At 44.1% G+C, this 26,581-nt stretch overlaps 1 protein-coding gene across 3 annotated transcripts; it reads right to left on the minus strand.

Moving 5' to 3' along the window:
• LOC110532125 (vacuolar protein sorting-associated protein 13D) lies at window positions 1-26,581 on the minus strand. 3 transcript variants are annotated; one of them, XM_036988039.1, is made up of 6 exons: window positions 26,314-26,581; window positions 24,780-24,954; window positions 15,957-16,080; window positions 15,538-15,733; window positions 2,336-2,467; window positions 1-410 (listed from the first exon to the last, which is right to left on the minus strand). In XM_036988039.1, the coding sequence occupies exons 3-5, from the start codon at window positions 16,066-16,068 to the stop codon at window positions 2,374-2,376; spliced, it is 402 nt and encodes a 133-aa protein (XP_036843934.1). In that variant the 5' UTR covers window positions 16,069-16,080; window positions 24,780-24,954; window positions 26,314-26,581; the 3' UTR covers window positions 1-410; window positions 2,336-2,373. The 3 variants fall into 3 exon arrangements, with proteins under 3 accessions (XP_036843934.1, XP_036843931.1, XP_036843933.1); XM_036988038.1 differs by lacking the exon at window positions 1-410 and adding an exon at window positions 1,652-1,711; XM_036988036.1 differs by lacking the exon at window positions 1-410 and having other exon boundaries at window positions 1,134-2,467.

Consider the following 26,581-nt stretch of genomic DNA (forward strand, 5'->3'; position numbering starts at 1 on the left):
CCAGGTTGTGGCAAAACTCACACTCATTCTTATGTTTAAGAAATGTATCGTATAGTGTGTGGCAGGCTTACAATGATGGCAAAAACATTTGAGAGTGCACTGACCCTGGTGCTAGAGGGTACACAGTTGGAGGTTGAATATTCGAAGGGGTACGGGACTATAAAAAGTTTGGGAACCACTGCCCTAGTGGATCATATCTTCAGACGTTATCGCAACCAATTAAAGACGACCATACTTTAGTGGGCAGAAACAGGAAGAATATGTGTATGTGCCACTCTTTACATGAGTCATTTATGAGTGCAATATAATGCAGTCTTCAGTCTCATAAGTTGCTGCTCATAGTAAAGTCTCTTGGCATAGTTGGTTTCTTGAGAGATTTTCACAGCAAGATTCTCGCTCTTCACATGAACCTATGAGGAGGTTAGGGAAAATGAGACTGATTTAGCATTGTGGCAACCTATGAAAATCCTTAGCAATATTAGCAAAGTAAATACTTTTGTTTCTGAGGGAAAAAGTAAAACAAATACATAATTCTTGGACATAGGCTAGAATGTGCATAAATAAATGAAATAATAATGAATTATGGTCTTAATAATTGTATTAACACTACAGAAGAGTTCTTATAGGGTTGTGGAAGCCTTACCATAGGCTTCTGTTGGGAAGGGCATGGCTACGCCACTGCTGGTGCTGAGCACGCATCCTGAGTACAGGTGGGGGCTGAGCACGCATCCTTGAGGATCAGCGAAGTGGAGGTGTTTTTTCCTACCTTCACCACCTGGGAGCAGCCTGTCAGGAAGTCCAGGACGCAGTTGCACAGGGCAGGGTTCAGACCCAGGGCCTCGAGCTTAATGATGAGCTTGGAGAGTACTATGGTGTTGAATTCTGAGCTATAGTCAATGAACAACATTCTTACATAGGAATTCCTCTTGTTCAGATGAGAGAGGGCAGTGTGTAGTGCGATGGCGATTGCATCGTCTGTGGATCCATTTGGGTGGTAAGAAAATTGAAGTGGGTCTAGGGTGTCAGGTAAGGTAGAGGTGATATTACCCTTGACAATAAAAACTAAAATAAAACATTTAACTAGCCAAGTCAATGAAGAATACATTCTTATTTACAATGACGGCCTATCCTGGACGACGCTGGGCGAGTTGTGCGCCGCCCTATGGGACTCCCAATCACGTCCGGATGTGATACAGCCTGTATTCGAAGCAGGGACTGTAGTGACGCCACTTGCACTGAGATACAGTGCCTTACACCGCTGACCCACTCGGGAGTCCTTAATGCTCTTCATTATGACAGGAGTGCTACGAGGCGATTGTCAATTCGTTCAGTTACCTTGGCTTTCTTGGGTACAGGAACAATGGTGGACTTCTGGAAGCAAGTAGGGACAACAGACTGGAATAGGGAGAGATTGAATATGTCCGTAAACACTCCTGCCAGCTGGTCTGCGCATGCTCTGAGGACACGGCTAGGGATGCCGTCTGGGCCAGCAGCCTTGCGAAGGTTAACACGTGTAAATGTCTTACTGACGTCGGCCACAGAGAAGGAGAGCCCACAGTCCTTGGTAGCGGGCCGTGTCGGTGGCACTGTGTTATCATCAAAGCGGGCGAAGAAAGGTGTTTAGCTTGTCTGGAAGCAAGACGTCTGTGTCCGCGACGTGTCTGGTTTTCCCTTTGTCGTCCGTGACTGTCTGTAGACCCTGCCACATACCCTAGCACAGATGCATGAGCCGTGTAAAATACATGCACACACATGCTAACGTAAACAAACATGGTGTGAGCAGCAGTCCCATTGGAAGAGTGAAGTGTGGGCCAGAAAGCCCAGAGGCTGAGCTGAGCATTTGGCTGGTTAACACCTCTAGGGTCAGAGGTAAGGGGCTAGAGACAGGGTTCTGCTGGCTCTCTGGATTTATTAGCCTGTGAGGTGACAAATGCTCTCAGGCTCAGCAGAGATACTGGATACAGGCTAGTGCCCCGTCTGTGCCAGGGATTTCATGTCTCTTTCTCACTCTAGAAATACTAAATATGTATTAATGAACTTAAACGTACATTTCATTCGAAATATAACTAAACTTTTTTCCATGTGACGCAATATTAATCAGAGATGGCTATTTCTCCAAACCTTCAGCTGTCTTTTTCAAACACCTTCAGCAGGCTTTTGTTCCAGCCCATCACTAACCCACCTGACTCATCAACTCATCGTGGTCTAAATTAAATACTATGATGAATCAAGTGTGTTAGAGCTGGGCTGGAAACAAAATCCTGCACACACTGGCCACTGTGACTGGCCAGATAGTGGCTTAACTCTGGGAGCTCAGAGCAGGAGTGTGACTCACAACTCAGAGTGGATGTTGTCAGTGAGGTGGAAGAGCTGCTACTGTCCGTCGGCTTGGGTGGAGGAGGAGCGGGCCTGCAGGCCCTGGGGTCCCTTACAGCAGCGCGGCTTCCTCACCCGCAGCACTCTCAACCTTCAACACAGGATGGGAACACAGAGCATCGTCAGCAGTGGTCAGTGTAGCTGCTAAATACAGAGGATCAATATAAGAAAAGCTCAGCATAGCAGCTTTAACCAAATACACAGCATCAACATAACAGCTTAGCACAGCAGCGTTACATAGCAGTCAAATACAGAGTATCAATATGTTAGGTCAACATGGCAGCTCAACACAGTGCGTAAGGTGGTATATAGAGCACTAGTTGAGACTGATTCCGACTGGAAAGGACCTGTGAGGCTGTTGAGAGGTGAAGAGGTCACACAGTGCCTTAGTGCCAGCCGGCCGGTGCCAGGCCCAGGTCTGGTCTCACTTCCCCTTCAGACGACCCCCTCCCCCCCTCATCACCCCCTTTTTTTCCTGGCTGCCAGAGTCAGCCCAGGCCCGGCTGGAATTCCCACATCTGGCTTGAATCTTCCCGGGCTGCAGTCTTTTGATTAGGGACCAATGGGGCTCAGTGAATTTACAAAGACGGCACTGTGCTGCTCTGCTCTACTGGGCTGGGCTGCGGGGGTTTGCTTTTCTTGGGGCGAGACAGGTTCCAGGATGTCTGCAGCTGGAGCCGCTGCTAAGGTGGAATGGGAGCTTGTGGGAAGGCTGGGCGCCGGGAACCAGGGGGCTGTAGGGCTCCTCTGGCTGGCTGGCTGGGTAGGTAGGTGGGTGTGTGTGGACAAAGAGACGGCGAGAGGCGCCGGCCGATGTCAGCCACAGGTGAAAAATTGGGGGGAAAAACCACAGCTCAACAGCTTCATATCAGTGTGAATAGCTTAGGACAAGCCAGGTCGACTAGAATGGCAGTGTAGCTTTGGTTCAGGCTCAGGGGCCTGGAGGAGGACCAGCCTGCAGTCAGGAGTTCAGGCCCTAGCCCAGCACAAAAACACACACTAACCAACTCCAGCCGTTTTCCTCCAGGAGACAGCACTGCCCAGTCTCCCACATTGCCCCTGGCCATAGGCACTTCATGTAGTTCAGAGAGGATCGGATGGATAATTCATGCATATGCAATATGCTAATAACTCCACTATGCCATCTAGAAGGCTGGGTGGAATTTGTGCTGTATTAGTTACACACTTCTCCCATTCTCTCAAGTGCCTAGGAGGCTAGGGTTATTGGTGGGATTGGGCAGAAAGAAGTGTGGTCTGGGCAAGATGAACACTGAACAGCATTAGGCTCAAGTGTGTTTTGTTATGGCATGCATGGTAGAGAGGTATAGTTGGTTAAAAGACAATATACACTACCGTTCAAAAGTTTGGGGCCACTTAGAAATGTCCTCGTTTTTGAAAGAAAAGCAATTTTTTTGTCCATTAAAATAACATCAAATTGATCAGAAATACAGTGTAGACATTGGGCTAGGCGTGCCGCTAGCGCTCCACCTCGACAACATCCGGTGAAATTGCAGAGCCCGAAATTCAAAATTCGTAATATTAAACATTCATGAAAATACGAGTGTCTTACATCGTTTAAAAGCTTAACTTCTTGTTAACCTCGAAGCTAGGGGGCACTATTTTTATGTTTGGAAAAATAATGTTCCCAAAGTAAACGGCCTATTTCTCAGGACCAGATGCTAGAATATGCATAGCATTGACAGATTAGGATAGAAAACACTTGAAAGTTTCCAAAACTGTCAAAATATTGTCTGTGAGTATAACAGAACTGATATTGCAGGCGAAACCCTGAGGAAAATCAAACCAGGAAGTGCCTTCTATTTTGAAAACTCCATGTTCGATAGCCTGCCTTTGCTCCATTTAAAGGGATATCAACCGGATTCCTTTTCCTATCGCTTCCTCAAGGTGTCAGTCTTTAGACATAGTTTCAGGCTTTTATTTTGAAAAATGAGCGAGAAAGACAACATCGCGTCATTGTATGGCCGGGTGCCAGCAGCGTTTTGCTTGGAGCAGAGTTTGGGCAGCCATTGCCTTTCCCTCTCCTACTGAGAAAGACAGTTGCGGTTGATATATTAGCGATTATATATTTTAAAAACAACCTGAGGATTGATTATAAACTTTGACATGTTTCTGTGGACATTACGGATACTATTTGGAATTTGTCTGCGTTGTCATGACCACTCTTTCCTGTGGATTTCTGAACATAACGCGCCAAACAAACGGCGGTATTTTGGATATAAAAATAATCTTTATGGAACAAAAGGAACATTTATTGTGTAACTGGGAGTCTCGTGAGTGAAAACATCCGAAGATCATCAAAGGTAAACATTTAATTTGATTGCTTTTCGTGACCAAGCTACTTGATGCTAGGTGTACATAATGTTTTGTCGAGCGATTGATAAACTTACACAAATGCTTGGATTGCTTTCGCTGTAAAGCATATTTTCAAAATCTGACACAACAGGTGTATTAACAAAAGGCTAAGCTGTGTTTTGCTATATTGCACTTGTGATTTCATGAATATAAATATTTTTAGTAATATTATTTGAAAGTGGCGCTATGCAATTCAGCGGTTGTTGATGACAATTATCCCACTAAAGGGATGGGTAGCAGCAAGAAGTGAATCCAGCCGCTTTGTCAGATTTCAAAAAGGCTTTACGGTGAAAGGACAGCACCCCGCGTACAAAAGCATTGCAAACATTTTCCTAACAAGCAGAGGCGTCACGAAAGTCAGAAATAGCGATAAAATAAATCACTTACCTTTGAAGATCTTCCTCTGTTTACAATCCCAAGGGTCCCAGCTACATAACAAATGGTCATTTTGTTCAATAAAGTCCTTCTTAAAGTCCCAAAAAACTAAGTTTAGTTGGCGCGCTTGATTCATTAATCCACCGGTTTCCCTCATTCAAAATGCATACAAATGAATCCCAAAGGTTACCAATAAACTTTGCCCAAACAAGTCAAACATTGTTTCTAATCAATCCTCAGGTACCCTAATATGTAAATAAACAATACAATTTAAGAGTAGTATGTTCATTCCCGGAGATAAATAACGAAGCGCACGCCCTCATCCACGTGCGCCACAATACTACAGCCAAAATGGGAGCCACCTCGAAAACCTTCAAATTCTAGCTCATTTTTCAAAAAACAAGCCTGAAACTCTACTGGAAGCCTGCAATCTGAAATCTGGGAGGTATTCCATTGATTTTCCCATAGACAGCCATTACAGTTTTTATTTTTTTATTTTTATTTTACCTTTATTTAACCAGGCAAGTCAGTTAAGAACAAATTCTTATTTTCAATGACGGCCTGGGAACAGTGGGTTAACTGCCTGTTCAAGGGCAGAACGACAGATTTGTACCTTGTCAGCTCGGGGGTTTGAACTCGCAACCTTCCGGTTACTAGTCCAACGCTCTAACCACTAGGCTACCCTGCCGCCCAGGCACAGTGAGTGGTGAGCTCAAAAATAAAAATTCTGGGTGGATTCTCCTCTGGTTTTTGCCTGCCATATCAGTTCTGTTATACTCACAGACATTATTTTAACAGTTTTGGAAACTTTAGAGTGTTTTCTATTTCTATTATATGCATATGCATATCCTAGCTTCTGGGCCTGAGTAACAGGCAGTTTACACCTCAGTCATCCAAACAGGCAGTTGGGCACCTCAGTCATCCAAACTTCCGAATACTGCCCGCTATCCCTAAAAAGTTATAAATGTTGTAAATGACTATTGTAGCTGGAAACAGCTGATTTTTTTATGTAATATCTACATAGGTGTACAGAGGCCCATTATCAGCAACCATCACTCCTGTGTTCCAATGCCACGTTGTGTTAGCTAATCCAAGTTTATAATTTTAAAAGGCTAATTGCCTTTTCATTAGAAAACCCTTTTGCAATTATGTTAGCACAGCTGAAAACGGTTGTTTAAATAAAGAAGCAATAAAAATGGCCTTCTTTAGACTAGTTAAGTATCTGGAGCATCAGCATTTGTGGGTTCAATTACAGGCTCAAAATGGCCAGGAACAGACTTTCTTCTGAAACTCGTCAGTATATTCTTGTTGTTGAACAAATGAACACTATTCCATGTGAGAAATTGCCAAGAAACTGAAGATCTCGTACAATGCTGTGTACTACTCCCTTCACAGAACAGCGCAAACTGGCTCTAAACAGAATAGAAAGAGGAGTGGGAGGCCCCGGTGCACAACTGAGCAATAGGACAAGTACATTAGACTGTCTAGTTTGAGAAACAGACTCCTCAAGACCTCAACTGGCAGCTTCATTAAATAGTACCCGCAAAACACCAGTCTCAACATCAACAGTTAAGAGGCGAGTCCGGGATGTTCTTTTGCCCATCTTAATCTTTTATTTTTATTGGCCAGTCTGAGATATGGCTTTTTCTCTGCAACTCTGAATTGAATTGCACGTACCCCTGGGGGAATACCTGGTCTAGAAGATACAGAAGTTTATAACTTGCAATGCTGGTGGAATAACCCCCATCCTCTTAGAGATGTGGAATGGTGATCATGCTAAAACACATTCCGTACCAGTGTGTAGATGGCTTGTGGCGAGACACCTCATTAGCATGTCTGTCTGGTATTTCTTACGCAGGGTTGACAAAATAAAACAATTCCTCTCCTCTCACTTTCCATCCCTGTGGTTTCACAGTCAAATCTCTGCCGTTGTCATGCTCATTTTCAATGTTGGGATAGAAAGAGAATAGGTGAACTTGTGTTTGCTTTGTGCATACTGTAGATTTTGCCCTGGTTCAGTTGACTAGATTGAATAAGTGTCTAAATCTGATGCCATGACTCTGGACATTGGATAATAAATGAATAACATCTAACAGATCACCAACAACGCTACCTAGGTCAATTATGACTGTATATAGTTCCCATTTGTGGGTTTTGAAAATGTGTGTCTAATGTTCTGTTTCTCCTCATTGCAGTGTAGTGTATTTGTAGTGAAGGAATGTCTGGGACTGGGTTGACAGTGTGCTGAGGGGGTGTGAGGAGTGCTTCTCTCCCCCTTTGTTTGGGAATTGTAATTGAGCTGGCTCTAGAGGGCTGCCAGGACCGAGGGAAGGGGAGTGTGAGTGAGTGAGTGAGAGAGTGAGAGTGTGTGTGTGTGTGTGTGTGTGTGTGTGGGGGGGGGGGGGGGTTCATGAGCAGGGCAGGAGAGCAGGGGAGCGCAGATCATCCAACAACTTCTGCTTCTCATTGACTTGTTTGTTTCCTGGTGTGTGTGTGTTCCTGGAGACGTGGTCTGAGCAGTCATACAGAGGGTAAAGGGAGAGAGCTTCATGTACTGCGGGCTGTCTAAGTGTTTTTCCGGACTGCCTATGTCCAACCGGTGAAAATGAAGTACAAATCTATATACTTTTGGGGGGACGTTTTCAGTGTAAACTTAAATGACAAACCAGATATAAAGTATGTAGAAAAGAGAATGGAGCTTATATATATATATATATATATATTTTTTTTTAAATAAGACCATCTATTAGAACTAACAATCAACGAAATAAAAGCTAGACAGTCAGGGAAAATCTATAATTTCAAAAATGATGCATTCAGGAGTATTTTTGTCATGGCATGCACCGGGCCCTCGTTGATTTTGTTATAAAATGTTTGAGTCCCTCATAGCATAAGCCATGGAAATTAGCCATTGAAATTAGATTTAAAACTGCACACTTTTCTCTCCGCCACATGAAGAAATGTGTAGAATTGCAGGAAATTTGCTTTGAAACAGCAAAGAAAATTCACTGCGGCCAACAGGAGGGCCTCTAAAATCCCACGCCAATGGCCACAGTGAAGAAGGTTATGTGATAAGAAACTCAACTACAGTAGGGAGAACTGTCTGTAAACTCCCCATCATTCCCTTAGATAATTTCACAGCTTTTCTTCTGTACGCGATGGTATCACATCAATATCACTGCTTGATTAATAGGCATGGTAGTGTCGGGGGGAGCATATGTGTGTGTGAGACTATGCAAGTCTGTTGGTATGTGCAAGTGAGAGTGTAAGTATAAATGTGTGTGTGAAAACGTAAGTGTGTGTGTGTTTAGTCTCTACCTGTGTGAGTGTGTTATGAGTGGGTGTGATAGAGTGGTCAGAGTGTCCTTTGTGACCCATGATTCTAGCACATTCTCTCGGGTGAACTCTGGCTGAACTCGTGGACACACTGTGGCAGGCACGCTTCAGATTCCCCCTCCCTCATCCCCCCCCTTTCTCTCCTCTCTACTCCTGTCCTTTCCCTCTCTTCTCCCATACCTCCCCTCCTCTCCTGAATAGCGCCTCGCTAGTACAGAAACAGTTCATCTGCAGGTCTCTTCGCTTTCCCTGTACACACACACACACACACACACCCGCGTCACTAATCAACCCCTCACATGCGAGCACACACACCTCCCACACATACAGAAATGCAGACACAGAAACACACACACCCTTTCATAGTCAACAAGCCTATACATGCACGTGTCCCCCCCCTCCCCACACACCTCCCACAGAGACACGCATGAGTGCCATCTGTTATCTTTACCATTCAAAGTACACAAATAGTACCGTCTGCCTGGCCTGCCTAATGTATACACACACTGTACGCAAATGCTGAACAAAAGGCTTGAACTCCCAGACCGCCTGTGTAATATGACCTGCCTGTGGCTTTAAAACCAGTGAGAGCTGGAAATTGAGGGCAGAGAAAGGCTCCACTGTAACAGTGCTGAGCCCACTCAGTAGATGTCACACTGTGTGTATGTGTGAGTTAAAGAGAGTGGCTGTGAGGACCGTTACCTGCCCTGCCGCGCCGCTATAGAGTCTAATTGGGGGAGAGGCTTGACCCAGCGTCGAGCCAGCCGACCCCTTTAAAAACAGCAGGTGGCATTTACAAGCACATCTGGTGGATTTAGTTGGTGCGCACACACAGCAGTATGTGTGAATTTTGGTCTCCAAGCAGAGCTTTATATTGCAGCCTCTCACAGCACAAGGGGGTCTCGGAGAGGTCACACAAAATCCTGAAGAAATAGATGAAACCCTGCACCAATCGCAAGATTCAAACCCTTTCTATGTCGAATTTAACAATTGCTCGACCCTTAGCGGGGCATCTTACAACCGGATGCATCTGGTTTTCAGGGGAAAGGAAAAGAGAGCCTGTGACGCGACATCCACTTTTGGACGTTAACAAGGCGACACTCCATCGTAACTCCTCTTCCACATTTGCTTGACTGGTTGAACAGTACAGAAGAGAACCTCAACTGACAGTATTTTTTTCTTGTCAGGACCAGAAAGAAAGAAACGCCGGCTACGTTTGGTCAGGGTTTCCCAAACTCAGTCCTGGGCCCCCCCTGGGTGCACGATTAGTTTTGCCTTAGCACTACACAGCTGATTCAAATACATAACTCATCATCAGCTTTGATTATTTGAATCAGCTGTGTAGTGCTCGGGAGGGGGGGGGGGGGGGGGGGGGGGTTGAGATTGATGTTTAGATTGATGGGGGGTTCCAGAGGAGTTTGGCCCCTTGGGTTATATCATTTTTGCCAAACTACCTATATTTTGGTGGCCTCTGATACATTCTAAATGGCTTGATTCCATCGAAAATGCACAGCGAAATGAATTAATACCTTATAAAAATGTACCTCCCAGATTGGAAAATTCGTTGCGGTATTGTGGGAGAAGGTTACACTTCCTTCTGGAAAGGTTACCCTCCTGGTGGACAACATCGGCACGGTGTGGGAATGGCAATTAAGAACATACTCCTACCAAGCCTCACTGAAACACCTGTCGGAATATGTGAAAGACTCATATCTCTCCGTATCCCCCTAGCCAAGATGTGTTATGCTACTCTTCTCAGTGCATATCAATCAAATTCAATCTATCAAATGTATTTATAACACCCTTCTTACATCAGCTGATGTCACAAAGTGCTGTACAGAAACCCAGCCTAAAACCCCAAACAGCAAGCAATGCAGGTGTAGAAGCACACACCAACGTTACCATCTGAAAATGAGGCAAAGGACTGCTTCTACCAGTCACTAGATGAGGCCCTTCACCGCATCCCCAGGAATTACAAGATCTTTCTGCTGGGTGACTTCAACACTAGGGTGGGACAGAACAACAGGATATGGAGTGGAGTGCTGAGTAGGTATGGAGTTGGCCAGGTCAATGAGATTGTGATGCGCACTATGTTAGCAATCTCATTGTCACTAAACCTTGTTCCAATGGAAGAACAAATATAAATCATCATGGATGCACCCATACTCCAAACACCGGCACCTGATTGACTACGTCATAGTGAGACGTTCTGACACTAATGACGTCCTGCTGACATGTGCCACCCGGCACAGCCGGAAGAGGACTGGCCACCCCACATAGCCTGGTTCCTCTCTAGGTTTTTTCCTAGGTTTTGGCCTTTCTAGGGAGTTTGTCCTAGCCACCGTGCTTCTACACCCGCATTGCTTGCTGTTTGGGGTTTTAGGCTGGGTTTCTGTACAGCACTTTGAGATATCAGCTGATGTACGAAGGGCTATATAAATACATTTTATTTGATTTGAGATCGTCCCCCAACAGTGGCAGGAAGCAAACATTGTCACCATCTATAAGAACAAGGGTGACAAGTCCATCTGCAGCAACAGCCAGGAGATATGCCTTCTGTTTTTTTCCAGCAAGGTCCTGGCCAAGGTGATGCTACACAGGCTGGTGAACAACATCACAGAGAAACTGCTGGCAGAGTCACAATGCGGCTTCAGAAAGAACAGGAGTAAGGCAACTCCAGGTGAAGTGCCGTGAACAACATCAGGACCTCTCCAAGGCCTTCAACACTGTGAGCAGGGAACTACTATGGGTCATTCTACTAACATTTGCCTGTCCAGACAAATTTGTCAACATCCTTTGCCAGTTCCATGATGGCTTGGGTGGCTATAGGAGGGCCCTTTGAAGTAAGCGTCGGTGTGAGGCAGGGGTGTGTGAAGGCACCGGTACTCTAAGATCTTCCTCCTACAGTGCCTTGCGAAAGTATTCGGCCCCCTTGAACTTTGCGACCTTTTGCCACATTTCAGGCTTCAAACATAAAGATATAAAACGGTATTTTTTTGTGAAGAATCAACAACAAGTGGGACACAATCATGAAGTGGAACGACATTTATTGGATATTTCAAACTTTTTTAACAAATCAAAAACTGAAAAATTGGGCGTGCAAAATTATTCAGCCCCCTTAAGTTAATACTTTGTAGCGCCACCTTTTGCTGCGATTACAGCTGTAAGTCGCTTGGGGTATGTCTCTATCAGTTTTGCACATCGAGAGACTGACATTTTTTCCCATTCCTCCTTGCAAAACAGCTCGAGCTCAGTGAGGTTGGATGGAGAGCATTTGTGAACAGCAGTTTTCAGTTCTTTCCACAGATTCTCGATTGGATTCAGGTCTGGACTTTGACTTGGCCATTCTAACACCTGGATATATTTATTTTTTAACCATTCCATTGTAGATTTTGCTTTATGTTTTGGATCATTGTCTTGTTGGAAGACAAATCTCCGTCCCAGTCTCAGGTCTTTTGCAGACTCCATCAGGTTTTCTTCCAGGATGGTCCTGTATTTGGCTCCATACATCTTCCCATCAATTTTAACCATCTTCCCTGTCCCTGCTGAAGAAAAGCAGGCCCAAACCATGATGCTGCCACCACCATGTTGGACAGTGGGGATGGTGTGTTCAGTGTGATGAGCTGTGTTGCTTTTACGCGAAATATAACGTTTTGCATTGTTGCCAAAAAGTTCAATTTTGGTTTCATCTGACCAGAGCACCTTCTTCCACATGTTTGGTGTGTCTCCCAGGTGGCTTGTGGCAAACTTTAAACAACACTTTTTATGGATATCTTTAAGAAATTGCTTTCTTCTTGCCACTCTTCCATAAAGGCCAGATTTGTGCAATATACGACTGATTGTTGTCCTATGGACAGAGTCTCCCACCTCAGCTGTAGATCTCTGCAGTTCATCCAGAGTGATCATGGGCCTCTTGGCTGCATCTCTGATCAGTCTTCTCCTTGTATGAGCTGAAAGTTTAGAGGGACGGCCAGGTCTTGGTAGATTTGCAGTGGTCTGATACTCCTTCCATTTCAATATTATCGCTTGCACAGCGCTCCTTGGGATGTTTAAAGCTTGGGAAATCTTTTTGTATCCAAATCCGGCTTTAAACTTCTTCACAACAGTATCTCGGACCTGCCTGGTGTGTTCCTTGTTCTTCATGATGCTCTCTGCGCTTTTAACGGACCTCTGAGACTATCACAGTGCAGGTGCATTTATACGGAGACTTGATTACACACAGGTGGATTGTATTTATCATCATTAGTCATTTAGGTCAACATTGGATCATTCAGAGATCCTCACTGAACTTCTGGAGAGAGTTTGCTGCACTGAAAGTAAAGGGGCTGAATAATTTTGCACGCCCAATTTTTCAGTTTTTGATTTGTTAAAAAAGTTTGAAATATCCAATAAATGTCATTCCACTTCATGATTGTGTCCCACTTGTTGTTGATTCTTCACAAAAAAATACAGTTTTATATCTTTATGTTTGAAGCCTGAAATGTGGCAAAAGGTCGCAAAGTTCAAGGGGGCCGAATACTTTCGCAAGGCACTGTATGTGTCACCCAGCTTCTCCACAAGGATCTTGAGGACAGCAGTGGTGTTGCGGTGGACTTCACGCTGGATGGAAACCTATTCAACATCAGGAGGCTCCAAGCAACCACCAAGGTTTTGACGGAGCGGGTTCTTGAGTTGCAGTATGCTTATGACTGTGCTCTTGTTACCCACACTCCGGAAGACCTTCAGTCCATCCTTGTAGAGGCTGTGAGGGTCTATAGCAAGATGGGCCTGTCTATCAACACCAGCAAGACAGAGGTGGAAGTCTTCCACGCACCATGCCGGTCTTCACCATTGAACACAAATCAATGGCAATAGTTCCGTCCTTCAAATACCTGGGCAGCAACAACCTCGAAATTCAAAATAGCATCAAGCAAGCATCAGCTTCCTTCGGGAAACTCAGATGCAGGGTCTTCCAAAACAGGGATCTCAACCTTCCCACCAAAGTCACTGTCTATCAAGCTGTCTGCATCCCCACACTTTACAGTTGTGAAGCAATTCCACATAAGATGCCTGCAGCGCATCCTGGGAATCACCTGGTGCAACCCTGTGCTAGTCACCTGGTGCAATACTTGCTAAGACAACCTGCAAGAGTATGGAGGCCATGGTCACCCAACACCAACTGTGCTGGCTTGGGCATGTCATTAGAATATCTAAGGAGCACTTGCCGCGGAAGATCCTGTATGGCCAGCTACATCTTGCCCGGCGGTCTGTAGGCGGGCAGATGAAGCACTACAAGGACCAGCTAAAAATGTTGCTGAAGAAGTGCAACATCGAACCCACAGACCTGGAGGATGCTGCTGCCAACCGTTCCACCTGGCGGCAGCTCTACCAGAGCGGTGTACAGAGGTGGGAAGAGGAGAGGAGCACAACGAGACAGCAAAAACAGCTCAGGAGACATGCAACCATGCCTGCCTCCGCCACCACAGACTGCATATAAAGTCAGTGGATCTCGGATTGGACTCTACAGTCACCAACAAATTCACTGTTAACTTAGGATTGGAAGTCATCATCAAATACGATGGACTATCATAAGCAAGAAGGATTTGACTTTACAATTTACATTTGTGAAGTTATATGAATTCAGTGCATTGTTAGTAATTTTGGTTATCGTCTAGGCCTTGGACTATATGATCCAGACTGTTTTCGAAGTGAAAGAACATTAAAGCCTTAACATTTAACCTGCCTTCTCTTGAAATGTAAATCTTATTTGCAGTTTTACTGCAAGATATGAATTGCCACAATTATGTTTTTCTTCAAATTATGTACAGTACCAGTTGAAAGTTTGGACACACCTACTCATTCCAGGGTTTTTCTTAATTTTTTACAATTTCTACATTGCAGAATAATAGTGAAGATGTCAAAACTATGAAATAACACATATGGAATCATGTGTTATTGCCTGTTTGATGGTTCATCTGAGGGCATAGCGGGATTTCTTATAAGCATCCGGATTAGTGTCCCGCTCCTTGAAAGCAGCAGCTCTAGCCTTTAGCTCTGTGAGGATGTTGCCTTTAATCCATGGCTTCTGGTTGGGATATGTACGTACGGTCAAAGTGGGGACGACATTGTTGTTGATGAAGCCGGTGACTGAGGTGGTACACTCCTCAATGCCATTGGATGAATCCCGGAACATATTCCAGTCTGTGCTAGCAAAACAGTCCTGCTAGCAAAAAATTGTCTGTCCTCGGTTGCAATACTCACTACCGAGTTCAAAACTGCCTCTGGAAGTAACTTCAGCACAAGAACTGTTCGTCAAGAGCTTCATGAAATGGGTTTCCATGGCTGAGCAGCCGCACAGAAGCCTAAGATCACCATTTGCAATGCCAAGCGTCGGTGTGGAGTGGTGTAGTGTAAAGTGGAGTGGTGTAAAGCTCACCGCCATTGGACTCTGGAGCAGTGGAAACGCGTTCTCTGGAGTGATGAATTACGCTTCACCATCTGGCAATCCGACGGAAAAATCTGGGTTTAGAGGTAGCCAGGAGAACGCTACCTGCCCGAATGCATACTGCCAACTGTAAAGTTTGGTGGAGGGGGAATAATGATTCTGAGGCTGTTTTTCATGGTTTGGGCTAGGCCCCTTAGTTCCAGTGAAGGGAAATCTTAACACTACAGCATACACTGACATTCTAGACGATTCTGTGCTTCCAACTTTGTGGCAACAGTTTGGGGAAGGCTCTTTCCTGTTTCAGCATGACAATGCACCAATGCACAAAGTGAGGTCCATACAGAAAGTATTTGTCAAGATTGTTGTGGAAGACCTTGACTGGCCTGCACAGAACCCTGGCCTCAACCCCATTGAACACCTTTGGGATTAATTGAAACGCAGACTGCGAGCCAGGCCTAATCGCCCAACATCAGTTGCCGACCTCACTAATGCCCCTGCGGCTGAATGGAAGTCCCATGGAATTCCCCTCAGCAACATCTAGTGGAAACCCTTCCCAGCTGACTGGATGCTGTTATAGCAGCAAAGGGGCGTCTGAATCTGCCTCATTATAAGGATGTTTTAATGACATATGTTGTCTCCCTGGGTTTAAGCACCTGTGGTTACTGAGGCTGGACATGTCTTGCGCCGTCTGTGCTGGCTCCGAGTCAAAGTCCAGGGCTACAGCCACCGGCTTGGTTACCATACCAACCAGGCCTTTCCCCAAGCCTGAGAACAAGCCACTGACCCTTCCCTCGGTCTTCACCCCCTCCACTGTGGACGTGATGACGCTGGTCAAAACGTTGATGATACCTGTGGAACACCAGAGAAGAACCAGGTGTGACTCCTCGCAAACAGCACAATGGGACTCTGATCAGCACTACACATTCTGACAGATTATAGATCCACTGTGACTATCTGATGTTGCATTTTATTAATCTAAGTCCCATATTAAAGTGAAATACGAGCTACAGTCAGTGTTGGTATTACTACATTATTATTAGTAGCACTACATTATTACTGTAATAGTAAATACCATGAGCCAATCCATGATTCCAGGCCACCAGATGCTCTCCGCTGGTGGCTCCCTGGTAACGAATGTACTCGTTTGCTCTGATGTCGGTTGTTGATGGTCTTGCTCCACCCATCCGACAAGGTCCCTGCAAGAAGATATACTTACTAGAATGACTCTTTCTCACCTGTTGTGTTGAAAGAGGTCCGGAAGAGGCAGAGAGATACAGTAGGTGGTGATGACGGGTGCAGGAATAGCTATCCTCGTTGTCAATGTTGTGTTGAAAGAATGAGACATAGTTCTTTATAAACAGCTCGGGTTTATTAGCTACAACTCTAACATACTCATGTTTGTTAGCTAGCATAACAACAACTGTTTAGCTAAAGTATGGTGGCCCTTCAAGATAACACTACGGAGAAGGAACAAACTCACAGGGTAGGCTATATAGAAAGCATTACAGCACACTTCATTTCAAGCTTGTATTGCAATATTATATTGCAGTATTTGGAAATAGTCTTGGAAAATGCAGCATCAAGTCTATGTATCACCTCTTAGAAAAGGTGTATCTCAGGGCTCAGTTTGGAACCCCCTTCTTTTTTTCTATATTCATAAAGGATTTAAAGGTAGTCAAAATATGTACCTTTTATCACTGCAGTCCAATCTGATTCAGGTTGACCACAGTACAGCTCTTTGCGCCCATGCACTAGGTAGCCTGCCATTAGACCAGTGCAGCCCTCACACAGGGCACTCTGGCTGAGTGTGTACTTTGGCTGGCCATTCCAGTCTGCACAGACTCAGCCTTGCAGTGGAATGATGAATGGCTCTCATTTATCTCAGTCAAATACCTTTCAATTCACACAGGCATGATGGCTCTCTCGTTTTCAAACTTATAAAAATACTAACTCAACAAGACAAATAAGCCATCCAACAAAACCAGATGTGCAACTTTGATGGGGGTGGGGAGCCACAAAAAATTCTTAATTCATCATGAGGGGCCGCAGTTTCTCTGCGAGAAAACGCAGTTGTAAGTAAAAGATTTTAGCAGCACCCTTGACAGCAGAGTAAATTGTTTTGGTTTTAGACTTCATTTTGTGCAATTCTACACATTTCGCCATGGGGAGTAGAGAAAATGTTGCAGTTTTAAAGCAAGTTTGCTGTAATTCTACACATTTTGCCATGGGGCAAATAGGAACATTTGCTGTTTTACAGCCAATTTCCTGCAATTTTACAAATTATGCCATAGGGTGGAGAGAAATGTTTGCAGTTCTTAAATACATGAGTGAGCTGGACTAACAAAATCAATAGTGGCGCCCGGCCGGTAATTAGACCATGATTACTAAATTTAGATAGTTGCGCGTCCAGCTAACTTACCAATCTAAAAACTGTTAGCTGACATGGGATAATTGAGTGACTATCAGTGACTGACATAACAAGAGAAAAACTGCTGATGCATAACCAAATTTCCAAATTGTACCTGGTATATTCTACTATTCTAACTTGCAACAGTAAGTTGAGACCTTAACTGAGCTAAAAGGCCGCATCCAGTTGCCCATCTCTGATCTAACTCATACTGAAAATGTCAACAATTTCTTTCTAAAGATGGGGAGGGATCGATACAGTAGAGTATAGCAATATTATTTTTGACAATATTATATTGATAATATGACTTCAACTATCGATAAATAAATTCTATTTAGTTAACGTTTGCTAGCGTTAGTCGGCCATACCTGTTCCAAAACTCTTTTTTTTCTCTTTCCATAGCTTGTTCTCCATCTTCTATTTGTTTGGAACATCGAATCGCAATAAAATCTCAGTTTTGAATCGCAATACATAGAATAGCGATACATATAGAATCGCAATAGATATCGTATTGTCACCTAAGTATCGAGATAATATTGTATTGTGAGGTCCCTGAAAATTCCAAGCCCTATTTCTTTCCTTGTCAAATAATGACCAAAAGACTTGACACTGTTTACCAGTGATCCCTGAGATGTGCTGCTGGTGAGTGGCAATATTAAAAGACAGTAAAAATGAGTGTCACATATGAGTGCCCAAGCTCACAGAGTGAAACATTTCTACAGTAGCTGTGGGGATCTCATCCCCACAGCTTAATTAGAGAGACATGGGGGAGACAGATAGAGAGAGAAGAGAACTGATTTTACACAGCGCCTGCCTCATCCATCTGGCCAATACATCAGCGAGTCATTTGTCAGCTGGAGTGGAGTGGAATGAAGTGCCTTCCCACCCCCGTCTTCCCCCAGCGCTGACCTGTCTCTGCCCAGCCAGGCTCCCCTCCTCCCCTATTCCCCCTTCCACCCAGCAGGTGCCTGATGGAAGTGGGTTTGTGTTACAGGCAGTGTGAGGGAGCTCCCTAGAGGAGGCTGGGTTCTGTGTAAACACACCCGGGTCCTCCGCCGCGCCGCATTGCGCTCTGCAGCCAGCGCCAGGCCTGAACTTGGGATGACCCCACCGAGCAAAGTCCCCGGCGAGTTCATTGGAAGGCCAGCGCCAACTTTCTCCTCCTCCTCTCTTATCTTCCCACTCTTTGTGAAACTAAACAAATACACTTACCAGACCTGTGTCCTAGGGGAGTGAGAAGATGAAGGATGCTTTCAAGTTTACATCCCCCCTTACTATGCTGAAGGAGCACAGTACACACACACACACACATAATGTGAAACTGGGGCTGTTGGTGAGGGTTGATAAAGGAACGTTTTGGGGGCTTTCAGAGATTACATGAACCGCGTTTACACTGCATTTAGTCCAGGGCTAAGAGTCTCATTAGTCCTGGCCTAAGGGAGCTTTTAGCACAGGGCTTAGAGAGTGTTCACACTTGCAGATTCTAAAATGGGTTAGCACCAACCTTAGCCCAGGTCTAGCTAGCCCTGCTCTGGAGTTCCATCAATATCTAATTTGAATATTCTACTCCAGAAAAGTGACCGTTGGTTTCAGTTAGACCTGCTTGTGTGAACACAAGCTAAGATAGTCCCAGGGTTTGACTGTCCCTGGGATAAGGATATCCCGGGGCTAAGGACAATGCAGTGTGAAAAGGCCTATGGCGTGTCAGTCACTACGTGGGTGACGCCTCAATCACACCGACAGCGTCATTGCATTTTAGTACACCAGAAGTACATTCGTGTCCAATGGAACGCTGCGTTTGCCTCGCAGCATTGCGCTGCAGAAGCAGATGCAGCGTGTTCTGTGTGGTGCATACGTTGGATTTATCGAACGTATTTATCAAACTGTATACTTGACAGAAATGGTGGCAGAAGGTGAATGTTGAACTTTTGTTGCACACATATCCAGATAAGGCTGCGTACCATTTTGTGCAATGATGTCGTTGGTGTGATCAAGGCGTGAAGGTTCACCAGGTGAAACGAGACCAGCAGGAAACAGGGGAAATATTCAGTGGTGTTTTACATGAGGTGTAGGTGACCTGCTGCAACATGACACTTGCACACCGACATTTTCTTGGACCGAGTTCAATTCGCACCTTTCTGACATTTTGCTGTCATAATAATTTTAACTCTCAACTCTCAATAAAAAAAAAAACAGTATAAATGTTCTCAATGTATACTAGGTATGTATGTGGAACGGGTCAAATAGACCTATAGTTCTCAGTAGCAGGTCTGCAACCCGGGCCAGGGAAAGAGTTGACATATATATATATATATATATATATATATATATATAGATAGATAGATATACACTGCTCAAAAAAATAAAGGGAACCCTTAAACAACACAACGTAACTCCAAGTCAATCACACTTCTGTGAAATCAAACTGTCCACTTAGGAAGCAACACTGATTGACAATAAATTTCACATGCTGTTGTGCAAATGGAATAGACAACAGGTGGAAATTATAAGCAATTAGCAAGACACCCCCAATAAAGGAGTGGTTCTGCAGGAGTGGTTCTGTGCTTACAGCCCAACACCGTGCAGGACGTTTGGCATTTGCCAGAGAACACCAAGATTGGCAAATTCGCCACTGGCGCCCTGTGCTCTTCACAGATGAAAGCAGGTTCACACTGAGCACATGTGACAGACGTGACAGAGTCTGGAGACGCCGTGGAGAACGTTCTGCTGCCTGCAACATCCTCCAGCATGACCGGTTTGGCGGTGGGTCAGTCATGGTGTGGGGTGGCATTTCTTTGGGGGGGCCACACAACCCTCCATGTGCTCGCCAGAGGTAGCCTGACTGCCATTAGGTACCGAGATGAGATCCTCAGACCCCTTGTGAGACCATATGCTGGTGCGGTTGGCCCTGGGTTCCTCCTAATGCAAGACAATGCTAGACCTCATGTGGCTGGAGTGTGTCAGCAGTCCCTGCAAGAGGAAGGCATTGATGCTATGGACTGGCCCGCCCGTTCCCCAGACCTGAATCCAATTGAGCACATCTGGGACATCATGTCTCGCTCCATCCACCAACACCACATTGCACCACAGACTGTCCAGGAGTTGGCGGATGCTTTAGTCCAAGTCTGGGAGGAGATCCCTCAGGAGACCATCCGCCACCTCATCAGGAGCATGCCCAGGCATTGTAGGGAGGTCATACAGGCACGTGGAGGCCACACACACACTACTGAGCATAATTTGTACTTGTTTTAAGGACATTACATCAAAGTTGGATCAGCCTGTAGTGTGGTTTTCCACTTTAATTTTGAGTGTGACTCCAAATCCAGACCTCCATGGGTTGATAAATTTGATTTCCATTGATACTTTTTGTGTGATTTTGTTGTCAGCACATTCAACTATGTAAAGAAAAAAGGTGTTTAATAAGAATATTTCATTCATTCAGATCTAGGATGTGTTATTTTAGTGTTCCCTTTATTTTTTTAAGCAGTGTATATAAATCCATAAAGAAAGGAGTTAAACCATCAAGTGGGAATGAAGAAGCAGCAAGGCCAATGGTTCATGGCTGTCAATGCCTTGCTCACCCAACATAAACTATATGATGATAATGCCACAAGTGAGAAATGATGCATAATTAGATGACTGGTTTAACATCATTTTTAGGAGGCAGGCTTTTTATTTAATTTTATTCGAAGCCGGACACTGTGTGTGTGTGTGTGTGTGTGTGCGCACGCACAGGGGCTCCTACTTTGTTTGTATTCAGCAAACAGAGCGAGTGGTTACAAGGGAAACCATTTTGATTGGAAGAAAGACTTTGCTAAAAACACTGTCTTCTTTCAGAGGGAGGACTATGTCAAGTCAGTGGGGGAGAAAAAGTAATCCTTGATTTTAAGGAAAGCAAACATTGCAAGACACTGCCAAGAGAGTAGCTGTGATGAAACCTTTATCAGTGTAGTTACAAAGTTACAACCAGTCAACAGAATTGGAATAGAAGTGTAATATGAAACGTTGCCTTAATATGAAACGTTGTAGTGTAAGGATCTCACAGCCACAATGTGTGTGTGTTCCCAAGCATAGACTGACACAGTGATTCCATTTTCTATATGCAACAGCAAGTTAGTTGCAGAGCAGAGCTGAAATCTGGTCCAGGAGGCGAGCGGTGTGTGTGTGTGTGTGTGGTGTTGGGGCCTGGTGCCATGGGCTGGTCATGGGCTAGGAAAGGGGCTGTGTGACCGGGTTTACTGGCTGTCTGACACTTATGACATCAATACCGCGGGACAAATCAGAGTAAATTGCCGTGCAGTGAGAGTGGACACAGAGCACAGAGAGAGGGGGAGGGAGGAGAGAGAGAGCTGACTGAAACTAAGCTGGTTGACACAGTTTGGCAGGGTGGAGTGTGGGGGTCTGTCTCTTTCAGGGGCCTGCTGAGAGCTGGCTTAGGGGAGCAAAAAAGACTGGGGCAGCATGCCTGGGTTCTGGACTGGGTGGGTCAATACATTGTTCTAAAACGAGAATGAGTCTTTTAGCTTGGAACAGTGCCTCCCAGGACATGTCTCATTGTAATGTAGACCAACTAATTACTGTTCAGGGGCAGAATGCCCACAGGGTTGGGGCATTACACTGGTCTTTGGAAGGTACATAACAAAAAAATAAAAGCCTTTCGCAAACTAGCACTCACACATGACTCTTTTCCCCCTTACTAGCTCGGACGTTGCTAATTAATTTGCTACTTTGAGGAAAAATGTCCTTGCTTACGACTGTGATATGTGGTTGTCTCACCTAGCTATCTTAAGATGAATGCACTAACTGTAAGTTGTTCTAGATAAGAGCATCCGCTAAATTACTTATATCTAAATGTAAAACATATAGAACATCTACTGAGCTGTTATAAAATCGACATTAAACTCTGTATACCCAGTAGTATCCTTTAAATATACCAACTGTACATTATTTTCCTTTATTCCCCCCCTTAAGATGTTTTCAATGCCAATCAATGAGTTGGTCAGCCCTAGAATCAGCTAGTAGTTATATCAGGTATCAGGTCGTTATACAACTGTAATGCTCCTGACCTTTGTGCTGTTCCTTGTTCTTTCCTGGAAACCACATAACATTTAGAGACATACACACTGATCCATCAAAGCAAGCAGAGGCCAATTTTCATGAAAAGTGATTGAAAAGCCTCAGCGCACAGAACAACTCGTGAGTGTGTGTGTGTGTGTGTGTGTGTGAGTGTCACGTCAATGGAGAGGAGACCTTAGCCCTGCCTCATTTCAGCTTAGTAGTATTGAAACTGCGACACCTACTGTCATTTTATAATGCAAACATTATACAAACATAAACAAGGGAACAAGGGTTGGGCGATATCAACCTTTGTCCTATCGTGACTATGTACCCATAAAACATTGTGATATACGATGATATAGCCCCTATAAAACGTACATTCTTATTGTTTTTGAAAGTCACAACAACTTTAGGATAACACCTAAATATATAATATTTGGGAAATAAGCTACTGTTCATAACTTGAACTTATCTTAAAGCTTTTAGGAGGATAGGTTATTGGCCATTTGGTATTCAACCTCGAAAGGAGGGATTTTCCCGGCCGGAATGGATAATTTGTTTCTTAATAAACTTAAACTAGATTTTTCTATAGGCTATCGATATTGTTTGTTCTCTCATTATCAGTCCTCTGGCGACCTTACGTTTTTAGGCTTCAAATAACTCTTTGAGATAGAACACTGTTCAACTCATTGTTTGATCGGGAGAAAGCCATGCATATAACAATTAGGCGTAGCCTTCAGGTCATACTCAGTCTATCGAATGGAGAGAGAAACAGCGAGACACAGCGTAATTAAGGAGGACTACTACGTCATGTAATGGTGCCGGGGGAGATGGCTTCCGTTTTACCAATTGTGCTATTTTGTGTGGGGTTTATTTCTCGCATTGTTTAACTTATTTTGTACATAATGTCTCTGCCACCATCACTTATGACAGAAAATAGCATCTGGATATCAGAACAGCGATTACTCACCTCAAACTAGATAAAGATTTTTTTCCTTTATATCAGTCGGACGCAAAGGATTTACTGCTGATACCGAACCAGGCCCAAATCCCAGTTATTCGCATGAAGAGACCCCGATACAGAAGACACAGGCCCGGGTGCCTTGTGAGAATTTGTAGGCGAGCGGGTAACCTGCCTCTACCATCCATCCTTGGGCAAACGTGTAATCATTGGAGAATAAACTGGATGAGCTCTGTTTAAGACTATCCTATAGTACCAACGGGTCATTAAAAACGGTAATATCTTATGTTTCACCAAGTCGTGGCTGAACGACGACATTAATAATATACAGTTGGCTGGGTTTTCTGTGCATCGGCCAGGCAGAACAGCTGCCTCCAGTAAGACGAGGGGAGGTGGTCTGTGTCTATTTGTCAATAACAGCTGGTGAGCAAAATCTAATATTAAGGATGTCTCAAGGTTTTGCTCGCTTGAGGTAGAGTATCTCATGATAAGCTGTAGACCACACTATGTACCAAGAGAGTTTTAATCTATATTTTTCAGAGCTGTCTATTTGCCACCATAAACCGATGCTGGCACTAAGACCGCACTCAAACTGTATAAGACCATAAGCAAACAAGAAAATGTTAATCCAGAGGTGGCGCTTCTAGAGGCTGGGGACTTTAATGCAGGGAAACACACAGAGACGTGTACAAAGCTCTCCTTCTCCCTCCACTTGTGGTATTGAGAGATAAACATGGTAATGCGTTCACTGTTTGCACATAGAGGATGAATGTTCCTACATGACAGAGTGCTTGCTTTCTTATCCTACTGATCTTGTGTCCTTTGTCATCCTGTGTACCCTGTTCATTGCTGCTCGCAGTTACAGTACCAGTCAAACGTGTGGACAGACCTACTCATTCAAGGGTTTTTCTTTATTTTTTACAACTTTGAAATAACACATATGGACTCATATAGCAACCAAAAAAAGTGTAAAACAAATTCAAATATATTTTAGATTCTTCAAAGTGGCCACCCTTTGCCTTGATGACATCTTTGCACACTCTTGGCATTCTCTCAATCAGATTCATGAGGTAGTCACCTGGAATGCATTTCAATTAACAGGTGTGCCTTGTTAAAAGTTCATTTGTGGAATTTCTTTCCTTCTTATTGCATTTGAGCCAATCAGTTGTGTTGTGACGAGGTAGTATACAGAAGATAGCCCTATTTGGTAAAAGACCAAGTCCATATTATGACAAGAACAGCTCAAATAAGTTTTGATGTCTTCACTATTATTCTACAATGTAGGAAATAGTAAAAAATAAAGAAAAACCCTTGAATGAGTAGGTGTGTCCAAACTTTTGACTGGTACTGTATATTTGTAATTCAATTCACTGTGAGTGTGTGTGGGACCATGCACATGAATGCATGTATATGTTTTTTCGGGGTGTATGTGTGCGTGTTCTGCCTGTAAGGAGGGATAGAGTAAGTACCGGTCTTGTTGAAGAGCCAGTAAGGCGCTAAGATGAGGATCTTGAGCGCCTCCTGTGATGATGTGGATGGTGAGACAGAACAAGCGTTTGTTGGCGTTGTATAGCACCACATAGTTCTGGGTACCAGGGGGAATAAGCAGCTCCTTACACACAGGGAAGTTCTCCGGCAGGCCACCTAGTAGGAGAAGGAGGGGGGCACAGACATGGTCAGGGTGAAAACATTTGGAGTAGGCTGTATAGAACAATGGAAAACATCTAGTGTGTGATTTCAGGCTCTAGGCAACAAATTATGATAACGGAACAAGGGGGTGAATACTTTTTCAAGGCCCTATATATATTATTATTATACGTTAATGAACAAAAATATAAATGCAAGATGAAGATTTCACTGATTTTCCCTAATCTATGGATTTCACATGACTGAGCAAGGGTGCAGCGATGGGGGTGCCAGGCCCACCCACTGGAGAGCCAGGCACAGACAATCAGATAGAGTTTTTCCCCATAAAAGGGATTTATTACAGAGAGAAATACTCCTCAGCACCCCTCCAGCGCCCCTCAGACGATCCCACAGGTGAAGAAACCGGATGTGGAGGTCCTGGACTGGCGTGATTACACATGGTTTGTGGTTGTGAGGCCAGTTGGATGTACTGCCAAATTCTATAAAACGATGTTGGAGGCAGCTTATGGTAGAGAAATTAACATTCTATTATCTGGCAAGAGCTCTGGTGGACATTCCTGAAGTTAGCATGCCAAATGCACACTCCCTCAAAACTTGAGACATCTGTGGCATTGTGTTCTGTGACAAAACTGCACATTTTAAAGTGGCCTTTTATTGCCCCCCCAGCACAAGGTGCACCTGTGTAATGTTAATGCTGTTTAATCAGTTTATTGATATGCCACACCTGTCAGGTGGATGGATTATCATGGCAAAGAAGAAATGCTCACTTACAGGGATGTGCACAACATTTGAGAGAAATAAGCTTTTGTGCATATGGAACATTTCTGGGATTTTTTTGTTTCAGCTCATAAAACATGGGACCAACACTTTACATAGTGCGTTTATATTTTTGTTCCGTGTATATATTAAATTTATGCTGCATTTCCTCTATAGGATTTTTGACCAATCCTTTAAACCTCCAAGGCCCACAAACGCCCAGGGCCTTGGCACTGGTGAACCTATATTATATGGCTATGATATATTATTAATTCCATTGAGATTCTTAAAACCTGTTGTAACTACCCTTCCCGTGTCCGGGATCGTTGTCATCATCTGACACTAATTAGCATAATGCAACGGACATAAACATTACTAGAAAATATTCCTATTCAGGAAATCACAAGTGAAATATATTGAAACACAGCTTAGCCTTTTGTTAATCACCCTGTCATCTCAGATTTCGAAAATATGCTTTACAGCCAAAGCAAGACAAGCATTTGTGTAAGTTTATCGATAGCCTAGCATAGCATTATGTCCAGCTAGCAGTAGGCAATTTGGTCACGAAAATCAGAAAAGCAATCAAATTAAATCGTTTACCTTTGATGAGCTTCGGATGTTTTCACTCACGAGACTCCCAGTTAGATAGCAAGTGAACAAAAAAGTGAAAATTATGGTCAGTAAAGAACATTTTAAGCTCGTCTCTCAATTCAAAAAACGTGTCTATACTTTTCCCCTTGATAATTAGCGCACTTCCGTATGCTGTAAAAGCGTTACATGGTCGCTGCCGATATCATTGCATAATGCAGAAAGTACACGAGAGTTCATGGGCCTTGCTTTAACAAAGTTAACCATCTTCACTGTAGTG

This window comes from Oncorhynchus mykiss, chromosome 9 (assembly GCF_013265735.2).
Source record: "Oncorhynchus mykiss isolate Arlee chromosome 9, USDA_OmykA_1.1, whole genome shotgun sequence".
NCBI classification, from domain to species: Eukaryota; Metazoa; Chordata; class Actinopteri; order Salmoniformes; family Salmonidae; genus Oncorhynchus; species Oncorhynchus mykiss.